Here is a 14,444-nt window from a genome sequence, read left to right as displayed (position 1 = left end):
CACCCAATCAAAATACGGAAACATTCAAATGCTCACTGACTGGTGAATAAATATGATATATTCATATAAAGCACTTGTTCAGCAATAAAAAGGAACAAACTATTGATGCATGCTACAACATGGATGAACCTTGAAAACGTGCTAAGTGAAAGAAGACTACATTATTACATGATTCCAGTTACATAAAATGTTCAGAAAAGATAAATCTACAGGCACAGAAAACACATTAGAGGGTATGTGGAGCTGAGGATGGGAGTGAGGACAGACTGCAAATACGCAGAGGAACCTTTTTGAAGAATTATGGAAATGTTCTAAACTTAAGACTGTGAAGTAAAACTGTAAATTTACCAGAATAATTGAATCATACACTTAAAACAGATAAATTTTATAGCACATAAATTATACCTCAATAATGCTATTTTTTTAAAAGTAGCCAATAAGTTAAAAACAACTACTAATACAAAATAAATGAAATGAGTACTTCTCTTACCTCTGCTGGATATACTGGGCATAATCTGAGGAATCATATTATTGCTTGTATCCATAGGCTGGGAATTATCTTGACCCATCTGATCATCAGGTGGCATATAGGCAGGAGGAGGCGTATCAGCTAAGAGGAAAAAAATAATAGTTAAAATCCTCATTCTGCTCAAAATTATTACTCTAAAAGCTTTAGAAAATTCTTAAGATTACCAGCAAGCTTTATTACTGAACATCACACACATGAAAATGCAGGATACTAAGGGGCAAGGGAAAAAGAGAACAGACAGTACACCTAATAGCAATTGAAAACCTATTACAAGCTCAGTTTATTTAGCCTAGATCCCTTGTAATCCAGGATACAAGGATCAGTCCTAAAATTCACTAACCAAATTCCAGGTCAATAATTTTGCCTTTATTTTTATGTGCTCAGAGAAACTGCAGCTATTACAAATCAATCTGAAGGACAGATTATCCTTATTTGGGTATATACATACTACAGAAATACTTTTAAATTATTAAGATCAGCACATACTGTATACTGTCATTTAAAACTGCAAAGTAAAACTATGCCCCTTCAAAATTTGCCATCAACACTAACAGCAACTGTCTAAGGCTTGTGCAACATCCAAACATGGCTGTTGTGCCCTATTAAATGGTTAGGTAATTCACTCCAGAAACTAAACATTAACCATAAAATCTTTTGAGTTTCAACACTTATAGTTGAAAACTTTTGCAAAAGATACAGTTATATTTTTTTGTCTTAGTAACTATAAATAAGAACCGAATTTGTCTTTCATCCCAATGTGTGTACAAAATGTATTTTGAGACAGAACTACATTAATCAGCACTGAATCTAAGACAAAGTATGAAAATCTGTTTTTGAGCAAATTCCTAATAGCAAATTAAACAGCTGGCACTTAATTTATCTTCAAAAGAAAAAGCTATACCAATTGATATTTTGTTGCAGTAGAGAAACCACAAAGAATATGCTGCAGGTCCTCGAATAATGTTGTTTTGTTCAGTGTTGCTTTGTTCAGCCTCATATGACACTGATGAGAAAAAAAAAATCCATTCCCAGCCAGGGCCATTGTCTGTGTGAGTCTGAGCACTCTCCCCATGTTTGGGTTTTCTCTGGTTACTCGAGTTTCCTCTCACATCCCAAAGACATGCACATTAGATGACCTGGCATGTCTAAATGGTCCCAGTGTGAGTGCAGGGGTGTGTGTGAGTCCACTCTGTGATGTAGTGACATCCCATTCAGGATTGGTTTCCACCTCGTGCCCTGAGCTGCTGGAATGGGCTCTGGCCACCCATGACCGTGAATTATAATAACTAAGTAAATAATTGTCTTACTTTTTATTGATCTTTCTTAAATGTATGCAGAGCTCACATTTACTTCAATGTTTAATAGTAGAAGAGTTTTGGGACTTTATTTATAAATTTAGTGATATTTTTGTGACCAGAAATATACCACAAGAACTTAACTCTTGTTTATATCAACTAGCCTATGATAAAACTGGCTTTGTAATATGTTGTTTCAGTTAAAGTCATAGTTTCCAAGAAGTTATCAATGACATTACATGAAGACTTACTGTACTTACATATGACTCTGCCTGACAGCAGTAAGTGTTCAAATATTTCTTGACAGTGACATAATATGTCCATACATGACATGCCATTAACAAAATTTAGAAACTTTACAAAATCTACTTATCTTTCTCCAGTGAAATCAGTTCATCAGTTATCTAAAGATAACCTGGATTCACTTTAAACTTCTAAAGTCTTAAATAATTTGAAAAGCCACACAGTAAAGTTGAAAGAACACAGGCTTTAGAGTTAAGACAAACCGGGGTCTAAACCTCTACTTCTTAGCCCTAACCTAGGTAAGGTACTTAAAGTTTAAAATTTACTATAGAATCTCTTCCATCTATAAAACAGGAATATCTATCTCACATAGTCATTCTGAAGATTAAATTTAATGCCATAGCTTTCATCACAGTATCAGTAATACAAGAAAATATTTAAGTCAAATAAGGCTACTTCCATTTTCTTAAACACATGGTACTTGGCAAATAAAATCTAAACTCTTCTGGAAATCAAACAATTATCTAAAGAACAGAGTCAGAAACAGCTATACCTTACATGTAACAGTTCACCCAGAGGGCCCAAAGTAATATGAGTCTTCGGGATTTTTTTTTTTTTTTTTTTTTGGTATCAATAAAATAAAGTCTTACCTGGGAGCTGAAATGGACTTCCTGGTCCAGAACTTGCTGGGGAGTTGGGATATGTGCTGCTAGCAGGAGAAGGGGGATAAGGGCTGTTCGGAGATAAGGGAAAAGGAGTGTTGTTGGGCTGGTGGAAAGAATCTGGAAACGTGGCATTTTGTGGCATGTGTGGTTCATTGTGGCTCAGGTTCCTAAACTGAACCAGAAGGCTGTGTTGTGGATTAAATTCATTATGACGAGGCACTAGTACTGGAGGTAAGACTGAAAAACAAAAATCAAAAGTCATTTGTCAGGAATGACTAAATAAATGCCCAATCCACACTAAAGTGTTGGTAGAAAGTTTTCATGTAAGACTGTAAACCTATTTTTTAAAATTTACTTTTAGAAAGAGCTGTTTTATAGAGCCCTGAATCTTTATTTACATAATAACTGAATCCAAAACTCTGTAAGCATTTGGCCTGCATAAGGTGCCCTGCAGGACAGAAAATCCAGAGAAAGATAACACTCCTGTGCTATGAGATAAAAGATATTAAAAAACAATCATAAAACAAAGAGTTTAACACAATGGGAGTTAAACAGAAGTGAACACTCCCAGCTAGCAGAGAATCAAACAAAATACTGCAGGAAAAAAACATACCCAAGTGAACCTTAAAAATCCAGGAGGATTTCACATGGGAGTGCTAGGGGTGGGCAGAGGTACAAGAGGAAGACGGCAGAGATGATGAGAAAGTCAGTTGGCCTATGCACTGAACAAGGAGGTAAGACTAGAGAGTAAAGTTGAAACCTGTTATGTGAATGTGCCCTAAAAACTTCCAGGTTTTCAATTTTGAACACTTTGATCTTTCTTAGGTTGAAAGATCTCATGTTTTATGTTTTTCAGTAAGGTTTTCCATACTAAAAATAGTAATATTCTCTAGGTAAAAGCCTTCCAATCAAACTCAGTCTTCTAAGTATGACCATAATGAAAATATACCCAAAAAAGTCTCAACATTTTTAACAGATACATTTTTAAGACATAAACTTTATTCAAATATTCACTTTCTCTAAAGACCCAAGTGACCAATCACATTCAAATATCTGATTACCTTTCCCTAGAGGAAACTAAACAAATCTGATTATTCAAACATTTACTAGAATTTATCTCATTAACAATTGTCCTGTATCTGTCAATGTAATTTCATTTAGAAAAATCTCAACTTGATCCTGTTATCATTCAGCGTCAACAAAATGAGTTTGTTTTTAAGTTACCTAGGTCATACTTCACCTCCCTGAAGTAGGAATGTACACAACGATTCAGTGTTTCTGTTAAGTATTTGTACTATTTTTGTCTATTGTTTCACTTCATTCTACTGCATTAGTATACTAAGTATGTGGTTCACATCTGACTACAGTTGTTTTGTTCTACTGTGTGTTAACAACTACTATTCCCCTTACAGAACAATGGGATAGCTGCCATTGGAGAGTAGGGCATTAGGCAGCAAGAAATTCTACATTTAGCAGGCTAGCAATCTGAAAGACTTAGTGAAATAACTACTCAGGAATTTGGTTTAGTAAGGATTTCTTTGCTTATTTGATTATTATTTATTTTTTAGAGGCATGTTAAAATCACTGGCATCATTGGCTTCTCCTTCACTTGTACATTACTTATGCACATGATATTTTAAAAATTATTTTATATTCATCCCAAATAATGTTAGTATGTGGACAGTTAAAAAAAAAGATATATGCTATTAGAGATTATAACAAAAACTGTAATTTCTAGCCCCCTCCCATACTGTTACTATAGAAAACCAATTTAAACTCTTAGCCATATATTATAACATTTACTTTGTGTACTGCTAAATAATGTTTATATGGCTTTATTAGTCAAGATATTATGTGTAGACTTGCTCTTAGGGCAAATGAGGCAGCTTTCTTATATTATTCTAGCCCACTCCTATCCCCCAAAATAAAGTTAAATAGAAAATTTTGCTTAAATCAATATCCAGTATTCATAGATATAATTAATCGCTGAGACAAGTGTACTATGAGTCTCTTTTTTCTTAAACAGTGTTTTTACTAAAGTTAACCATTGCCTGTTTCTTCATTTAATTTTATGTACATACCACTAATATTTCCAGAATTCTAACAGATCTGTTAACACCTATTATTACTTGTTCTTGGATACCACAAATCAATTAATTTATTCACTCCATGTTTTCCCTTGGATCTTCCATCCTTTTGTTGCAATCTACATGGGTTACTGCTTAAGTCTCCTACAAATCTGAAGTCCTTGGACTTTCCTACTATTGGATCACATTTCCTGGACTGCATCCTCTTTTAGTGTCCTAAGAGAAAGTAAAATGTTAAATTTTCTTGACTTCCTGCATTTATAAAAATCTTATATTTTTGCTTGTCTGCAGGCAGATAACATTTCCCTCTCAATTTTGAGGGCACTGCTTTACTTTCTTCCAGAATCCAGAACTGCATTGAGAAATCCAATATTCTGATTTCCACTCCTTTGTAAATTTCCTGTCTTTTCTGTCTGAAGCTTTTCAGAATCTGTTTTTTTAATCTATGATATACTAAAATTTCATGTGAGGCTTTTTTTTTTATCCTTTGTTCTGATTACTTGGTCACTGAGCCCTTTCAATTTTTAGTTTTGGGAACTGTTTGATAGTATTTCTTGGAAAATTTTCTCTCTGCTATCTTCCTCAATGCTCTATTTCCAGAATAGATTATTCTATTAGAATTGATATTTAATTTAAAACTGATTCCAGGCCAGTTAATGTTTTAACAAGTACGTTTTAATGCACCAACTCATCTAGTCCTAACAACCCTATTAGGTAGGTAGTATTATTCCCATTTTATAATGAAGAAACTAAATCTCAGAAAACTTAAGTATCTTGCCTGAGGTAGTATTTGGTAAAACCAGGAATCAAATCCCGAAAGCCTGGCTCCAGAACCCACTGTCTTAATCACTAGACAATACTGTCTATTAGATCAGGAGTCCCTAACCCCCCAATTCATGGCCTCTTAGGAACCAGGCCACACAGCAGGAGGTAAGTGGTAAGTGAGAATGAGCAAAGTTTCATCCATATTTCCAGCCACTCTCCATTGCTCTCATTACCACCTGAGTTCCACCTCCTGTCAGATCAGTGGCAGCATCAGATTCTCACAGGATCACAAACCCTACTGCCAACAGAGCATGTGAGGGATCTAGGTTGTCCACACCTTATGAAAGTCTAATGCCTGATGATCTGTCACTGTCTCCCATCACCCCTAGATGAGACAATCTAGTTGCAGAAAAACAAGCTCAAGGCCCCCACTAATTCTACATTATGGTGAACTGTATAATTATTTCATTACATATTACAATGTAATAATAAAGTGCACAATAAATATGTGCTTGAATCATCCCCAAACCATCCCCCAATCTGTTCCATGAAAAAACTGTCTTCCATGAAACTAGACCCTGGTGCCAAAAAGGTTAGAGACCACTGTATTCAACAATACCTAGGACTACCTAGGTTGGCCCTCTATTTTCCTTATGTTCATCATTTCTTTCATTGTTAGATATGGTGAGAGGTGACATTATCAAGATATATTTTGAAGGTGCAGCAAACAGCACTTGCTCATAACTAAAATACAGGACTCAAGTAAGAAGAAAAGATGACCTTTGAGGTTTAGGGCATTACCAATTAAATGAATGCTTTTGCCATTTACTTCAATAGGAAAAACCAGAGAAAAAACTGAAGTTTTGCTTAGACATATTATATCTGGTATGTTTAATAAATATTCAGGTGGACATGTCAAGTAGGCAACTGGATAGACAAGTCTAAAACTCAAGGGTGAAGCTGACTCAAGTCCAAAGTGTGAGCATCAGCTTATAGACAATCTTAAGACATGTGACAGCATGAAAGCATATAAAGAAAGAATATAAATGGAGAAAAGGTCCATGGACTGACTCCTGTGACAACAAAGAATATGCCAGCAAAGAGGGACACGAACAGCCAGTGAGGTAGGAAAACCAAGGTTGCATTCTGTCTCAGGAGCCAAACACAAAAACTTCTGAGTAGGATGGAAGGAGATCAGTTGTATCAAATGCAGTTGAGAGGACAGTAAGACTGAAAAATGACTCCTTGATGTATAAAAAGGTAGTCACTAGTGATCCTGACAAGTTAAATGGCAGGAAAGAAAGACTTAACTAGAGAGGTGACAAGAAAAAATGAAACATAAAGATGTGGAGATAATAAAAATGGAGAATCCTATAAAAGGTCCAATAGAAATAGTGCTGTGATTGTGGTTGGGGGTATGTGAATGACGTGGAAAGCAGAATTTTTTTAAGTTTTCTTTTAGGATGGGCAGGATCATGGCATGCGTATGCTATCAAAAATACTCTGATAGAAAGGGAAAATATAGTGATGGAGAGAAGGATGATAACTGTAGGAACAAAGTTCTTAATTAGACAAAAAGGAATAGGATATAGTACACACTTGCAGCTTAGGCTTTAAATAAAACAGAGACAGGTCACCCACAGGAAAAGGCAGAGGAGATATATGGGTGCTTACAGTGAATAATGAATTAGAGTAAGCTACCTGAGAATTGTATCACCTACATATAAAAAGCTAAACTCAAAATCCAGTATTTCTTCTAAGATTAGAATAATTGATGGAAACACAAAGCTATATAACCTTTTATTACTAAATTTAGTTACATACATATCAGGAAGAGTTGTTTTTTTTTTTTCTTTCAAATTCTTCTCAGGAGTAAGACCTACCTGGACTCTCCACTCTCTTATAGTGGTATGGGTTGATACAAACTTCTTTTTGCTTAGATCCAAATGGAAATTCACAAATATCCAACGGCTTTAGCTCATGATGACTCTGCAAATCAGGCCAGCGCCAAACACGACAATATATAACGTGGGGTAAGCCTTTTCTGTGAGAAACTTGCAGGCGTCCATCTAAAGATCTGGGAATAGTGACACATTTACTTGGCTGTCCTGGACTGCTCAAGGCTTTCTCCAGTTCCTCCATGGCACCTTTTTTCTTTTTTAGCTTCTTCACCAAAGCATCAACTGCCTTTTCTGCCCATTTTTCCTCCTCATCACCTTGTTTCCAGCCCAACAATCGCTTTACTGCTGGACTAGTAAAAGAAAACAAGCTGGCCATTGACGTCATTTGATACAAATCTTCAGAGACCTTGCTGTAACTCAAAGTCAGTGGCTACTGAAAGTACAGATCACAGGTGAAACGTCATACACAGGTCCTAAGCGGAAGTTCCAATTAAAAAGGGAGGAGTGACATTTATCTTCAGAAGTGCCATATGCTTCTTTCATTGGTTCAAGTCCTGAAAGAGAAAGGGGGAAAGGATCCTAGTTTAAATCAATTCAATGTATACACATTTAAATTAATATAATTGAAAGGTATGTTATTATTAAACAAGAACAGAAAAGCATTACAAAGTTAACAAAAAGTGATAAATTTTCTCCAAAAGCTCTGTGACCACTCAATTCCTTCTCCATAATATGAACAAGTAGGACACTGGCAATGTCGAAAGGTAACCAAAAGCAAAACCAGGTTGCTCTACCTCCTATGTATTATCCAAAAATAGCCTCTGGACTCCTTTTGATTAGGCCACTAAACTCTAAAACTTGATTCTGAAGTACTTTTCTTCATTGAAATCCATGTTATATACTATGTCAGTCTTGAACATAAGATTATGTCCTGATCTGAACAGAAGTCTTAAGGAAATCCAGCTCTTCTCTAAGGTCATTATTCTCTTTAAATGTTTCCCAGACTGAGAAGGTTTGGATAAAAGCCATGATACTACTGAAGTAATTGTATTCAAGGTTGTGCAAGACGTACAAAATCCTCATAAATCATAACAAATATAACTACCAGTAAAATGGCAAATACCTATTTTTAAAACTAAGTATGTTGAATAAATTTAAAGAAAATAAATTCATTTTAAAAAGGGTCAGTTTCTAATTTTATAATTCCTATTGGCTTAAATGATATTTTAAGCATATTGGTTAATGAACCTGCTCCAGGCAATCTACTGTTCTGTACCATTAAATAAGTTTCTGGTGACAACAACAGGAGGAAGTGACAGGCACTCCACTGATAAGGGCCGGTAAAAATCACCAGGCTCAGTGGTACACACCTGTAATCCCAGTTACTTGGGAGAATCACTTGAGCCCAGGAGTTCGATCAAGTCCAGTCTGAGTAACATAGTGAGACCCCATCTCTAAATAAAAAATAAAAAGAGTGTATAAGATCTCCTGCAGATCACTACACAGCCAACCACAGACAATAAATACCTATTGAAGCAACAAGAACAATGTTTGGAAAAAGGGTGTAACAAAAAAATGCTTCCTTTCTTGTGCCTAAAATCGTCAAATGCTATAGCTCTGTCTTTGAAAAATTCTAGCATCAATACTATTCTGGACTGGGGTGCATCTTCCCAGAAAGGAATATACGTGCTCAGTTAAAGCCCAGACAATAACATAAACAAAGACAATGTAAACATAAAGTAAAACTGAGATACACTCAACAAACAATTATTGATTGCTTGTTACATCCCATGTGTTGTGAATAGCCCCGATGGGACTTAAAAAAAAAAGTTATGCCAAGTAGGGTTTAATCTCAACAGTAAATAAATTGATTCATTCAAAATATACTTACTGAAAGCCTACTAAAGTACCAGATACAGTTTTGGATGCTGATCAACTACTGGCAGCTATCCAGTCTGCTATGCTGGAACCATGGTAGGGAAGAGCGCAGGAAAATGAAGATATACTCCTTATGTATGGATATGCCTTGTGCCTTGTACTCCCCAGCCCTATGTAGGATGATTGTTGCTAGGCAAACAAAACTAGCCACATTAAACTAGAGAAATATAACAAAGAGAATGAAAGCATAATTGTCACAAACAGAATATAAATTGTTATGTACTAAACGAACTCTAAGAAGGGCTGACCTCAGTTGCATCTACATCAAGGATGTATGATAAAATCCATCTAGGTCAAGAAGTAAAACCTGGTTTGTTTGTCTGAGATGAGATGGGAAATGTCAAAGGCAAAGAGACACAGACCAAAAAAATATATAGGCAGATATCAACAGAGCATTTCCTAGGCCAGATAAGAGACAGGCCTGGCTGACTGATACCTTATTCCTGAACATTAGAATACAATGAGGGCTAGAAAGGGTGGTGTACATATGTGTGAGAGAGTATGTGTCTGAGCAACAGAGAGACAGTTAAGGAAGAGGGAGGCAAAAAGAAAGGAGCTTCAGGCCCAGAATTCAGAATACAGTATCATACATGATCAAGCCCTTGGCTTCTCCTTACTCATTTCTTAACCATTATCCTAACTAATTGCATGTAACCACACTTAACTTCTTTCCATTTCTCAAGTACTCTAAGGTTATTTCTACCTCAAGACCTTTGCATCTGATGTTTCCTCCCCTGAAATTCTCTTCTCCGATAACTTAACACAGCTTACTCATCAAATTAATTTAGTTGCTCAAAGGTCACCTCCTGAAAGAGGAATTCCCTGACCACTTGATTGAAAATAGCATGACAGCCCATTCCCATAACATTCTCTATCCCCAACCCTGTTCATTTTTTTATAGCATTTACCCTAGTCTGATACTACATCATCAATTGTGTTTATTTACTTTATGTTTTCCCTAATGAAATGTTAGTATACAGGTAGTCTCATCTGCCGTCAAAACCACTGGATCTCCTGGACCTGGAATAATGTATATACCTTTCTAAGGGTATCTATATTAACCTTAAAACAAAACAAAACAAAAAATGTTATTTATGGATACCTACAATATGAGAAAACAAAAACAGGTCTGGAAATAAACACACCAGACTCAGCCTCCCAAGTTGATGGCATTACAGGCTTGAGCCACTGTGCCCACCAGATTCTGTTCTTTACTAGTATCACTTTTTCAAAGCCTATTAAGTTTTCTGTAAAATAGAGATAATGGTTCCTAAGTCACTAAAATTTTGAATAAATAATGCCTAGCTAACACAAGCTTTACAAATTCAACAATGTTATTCAAAAATGAATCATAATCATTAGTATTCAGAAAGAATAAACAAGAGTTAAGAGACTGGCTAGTTCCAGTACTAATCTAACCTTATCCACTACTGTTCCTCTAAACACACCTTCTGATCCAATCCAAATCCCTGCCCCTCTGCCCATCTGTGTCTTCCAAGAAAAATCTTAGTCATTCTTAACGATGAGCTCAAATCTATTCCTTTTTATGAAGACTTCATTTACCATCCCATGCTGAAGAGGCTTTGGTCATTGAATATTTATCATAAAAACTAATTAATAAGACATTAATAATATCTTAACTTCCCAAATACAGTACAAAATCCTTATAAGAAGTAGTCTTTGGCACCTGGACCATTCCATGTGCCATACCATACACTATGATACTTAATGAATGGTTACTGATTTTTCTATTAACTGTATCTTGATATTAGAGATAACTTCAAATTTTCAATCCATGTTGACTAAGATAATGATAAAATGAGAATTCTACCCACAGAATTAAAAACATTCAGAAGGTAGCTTTGTCAGTAGATATGATGGTAAACTCCACTGGGAAAAGGTCACGACTGGAGATACAAGTTTAGCAAGGTAAAGATGATAAGCAGATTTAAGATTTTGTACAAAGAGCTGAAACAATAAAAACAAGTTTTCAAAAGAGTGAAAAGAACAGTAAGTAAATGCCTAAATATTAGAAAACGTTCACTTTTAGGAAAGCGTTTCCTGATAATGAGTTACTGATAATGCATTATTAAAAAGATAGAATTAGATACAGCGGTACTGCAGAAGATTTAACATATAGGAGAGTTTAAAACGAATGTAAACAAAGAAAAGGCCAGTGACTTTGGTGAATGGGTATGCCATTAGTTAAACTTCAAGAGATTAGCTTAAAAAAAAAAAATAGATGTCAGTTTTAAAAACCTAGAACTTCTACTAGTAAAACTAGCACAGGGAGAGGAGCAACTCTCACATTCAACTCTTTAAATATGGAATGACTAAAAAATTTAGCACTTTTAATAAAATTATTTCTAAAAATGTTTTCTATACTTCCCAAACTGGTAAAGTGTTATGTGCAAACTACCCAAGTACTTGTTATCTAAGTCTCAAGTTACAAAAGGAAGAAAAATTCATCATAAAAATTCACTAGTGAATAGGCAAAAGATCTGAATAGATCCTTCACAAAAGAGAATATTAAAATATCCACTGGATGGGAAAATGGGCTCAGCATCATTAGTTATCAGATGAATGCAAAAACAAAACAAAAACTACCACAGTAAAATCTCACTCTGTACCTACCAGAATGGCTACACTTAAAAAAAAAAAAAAAAAAAAAAAGATTAACTGTTCATGATAAAACAGAACAACTGGAACTCTCATATATTGCTAGTAGGAATATAAATTAGTCCAGTCACTCTGGAAAACTGTTTGACAGTATCCACTAATGCTAAACATAGATCCCTATGACCCAGCAATTCCATTCCTAGGTATATATCCAACGAAACGAGTGCTGTGTCCACCAAAAAACAAGTACATGTCCCTAACAAGTTTATTTATAATAGTCCCAAACTGGAACCCAAATATTCATCAGCAGTAGAGCAGGTAAATACTGGTAATAAATTCATAAAATGGAATACTTCAAACTGCAAAAAGAAATAATATATGTTAAACATGGAGAATTCTCATATATACTGAGGGAAAGATTACACATTATACCATCTATACAACATTCAAAAACAGGCAAAACTAACCTATGCCATCACAGGCCAGAACAGTACTAAGAAGGGTCATGAGACAGCCTTCTAGGGAGCTAGAAATTTTCCATATTTTGATCTGGGTGATGATGACATGAGTACACACACACACACACACACACACACACACACACGTGGAAGTTCATTTAACTATACACTTAAAATTTGTGTGCTTTATTATATGATTATCTCAATCAAAAAAATGTTTTTAAACATACTAGTGACTGATCACTTACAAAATATAGTCCCCATTCACAAGTGTGTCCTTCACCATAACGGCTTATGAACAATGAGTGAGACTACAGATTTTGCCAAAATTCTAAGATTTCCAAAGTTTATAAAAATGATGGCAAACAATGTAGGATCTAGAAGTTAGTCTGTTACTGTCTTCTGGATGCTGCCAAAGTTAGTCTGTCTTCTAGATGCAGCCAAAGGACATGAGCTCCTGGGTCAGAGACTCTGTCCCTCAGAGGACAGCAAGCAGCATAAGCATCAACATGTTTGAGGTTCTGTTTGTCCCCAAGACCTATGGGGGTAGTATGATGTATTTTATAGCTTTGCCTGTTTTTGAATGTTGTATAGAAGGAATAACATGTAATCTTTCCCTCAGTATTATATCTATGAGATTCTCCATGTTTTACATGTATTAGTTTGTACTTTTTTGTAGTCCTGATGCATAGATGAGGAATACTGAGCTTGGAGAATCTATCGCTTTTATAGTAAACAGTAAGCAAGACATTCTTTGTGTGTGTGTGTGTGGTGGCGGGGGGGCAGGGGGCAGTAAGAATAGTTTTGACTATCAAAGAATTAACAGAGGTCCTTGAAAAAATGTATATACACTTTTATCAGTATTTTTGCAAAAAAAAAAAAAAATCTTAAAGCTAATGCCACAAATGTCAAATTGAAGGATGTCATATCATGATACTGAATTATTTTGTGAGAAAAATTGTTTATCCATTCACACCTGATCCATTCTTTGTTCATTATAACAATTGATGCATGTTTACAGTTACTATAAGCTAATGTTTTCCCAAAATTTTGGTTTCACTCTTCAAAATAAAATCAGACCTTTTACTCACCATTCAGTATAAAATGGTGGCCTACATTTTTCAGTGGTTTCATTTTAAATGCAATCCTCTATAGAAGGCATAGAACATGGGCTGCAATGTTACTGACTAAAGAAACAAAAGGGCATAAGTAATCTGAAACTCAAGAAACAAAAGGGCATGAATGAGACTGAAATGACAGCAACAGAAACAGCAAGTCAGAGCCTTGCCTGTACAATGACAATTAGATCAAAAGTGCCACCTGGCCAAAAGCAATTCTCAGAAGCCATTAACTGTTAAGTATGAGGTGAAGAAAAAAAAAAAATGTATACATCTTAGAAGAAATATGGCAGCTTTTTCTTTTTTTCCTCTCTCAAAGTCCTTTCTGACATTCCCTATTACTTGCCACCAGTATCTGTCATTCTACCCCTCTTTTGTTCTCATTCTTTTAACTTTTTTTGTGTTATCTTTCTGCATTCATCACAGCTTCTCCTATATTCCTCAGTGTTGCTTTTCAACTATCTAATGAAAATGAACTTTTCTTCTGCCTCAAAAAGAACCCACTTAGCATAGCACGCATGGTTTGTATCCTTGGAATGTTCAGGTGATCCAGGGCTTGTTTACTTCTAAGTTCTTTAGTCAGTCAAGGGAAGATGCATTTGACAGTTCATACAGATGAAATAATGCCCTAGACAATCTGGCTTCTGAGCAGATTCTATTTGTACCTCTGTTATCCTCATCCTCAGCCACCTAACAACATACCTATCCTAAAGTACATCAGTGGGAATAACACATATTTATGTATCAATATAATAAGATATATTAATATATATCTAAATATACTAAGAGGTAATATATTTAGTTCCTAAGAAAACCAAAAAACTGA

General features: G+C 35.3%; 1 protein-coding gene across 9 annotated transcripts in view; it reads right to left on the bottom strand.

Annotated features, from left to right (window-relative positions):
- Positions 1-14,444, bottom strand: part of SMAD5 (SMAD family member 5) — a 41,222-nt gene that overhangs the window by 15,084 nt on the left and 11,694 nt on the right. For 7 of the 9 annotated variants that reach the window (XM_032250344.1, XM_032250347.1, XM_032250346.1 and 4 more), the window contains 3 exons: positions 7,468-8,039; positions 2,718-2,969; positions 491-610 (listed from right to left, as the gene is read on the bottom strand). In XM_032250344.1, the coding sequence (XP_032106235.1) occupies positions 491-610; positions 2,718-2,969; positions 7,468-7,870 (775 nt within the window). In that variant the 5' untranslated portion in view covers positions 7,871-8,039. Of the gene's footprint in view, positions 1-490; positions 611-2,717; positions 2,970-7,467; positions 8,040-8,855; positions 10,543-14,444 lie in introns of those variants that run through there. The other 2 variants (XM_032250349.1, XM_032250353.1) reach the window with 2 other exon arrangements.

This window comes from Sapajus apella, unplaced genomic scaffold, assembly GCF_009761245.1.
Source record: "Sapajus apella isolate SASKATOON/1434 unplaced genomic scaffold, GSC_monkey_1.0 scaffold71, whole genome shotgun sequence".
Taxonomy (NCBI): domain Eukaryota; kingdom Metazoa; phylum Chordata; class Mammalia; order Primates; family Cebidae; genus Sapajus; species Sapajus apella.
This window is presented reverse-complemented; position numbering and strand designations above follow the sequence as displayed.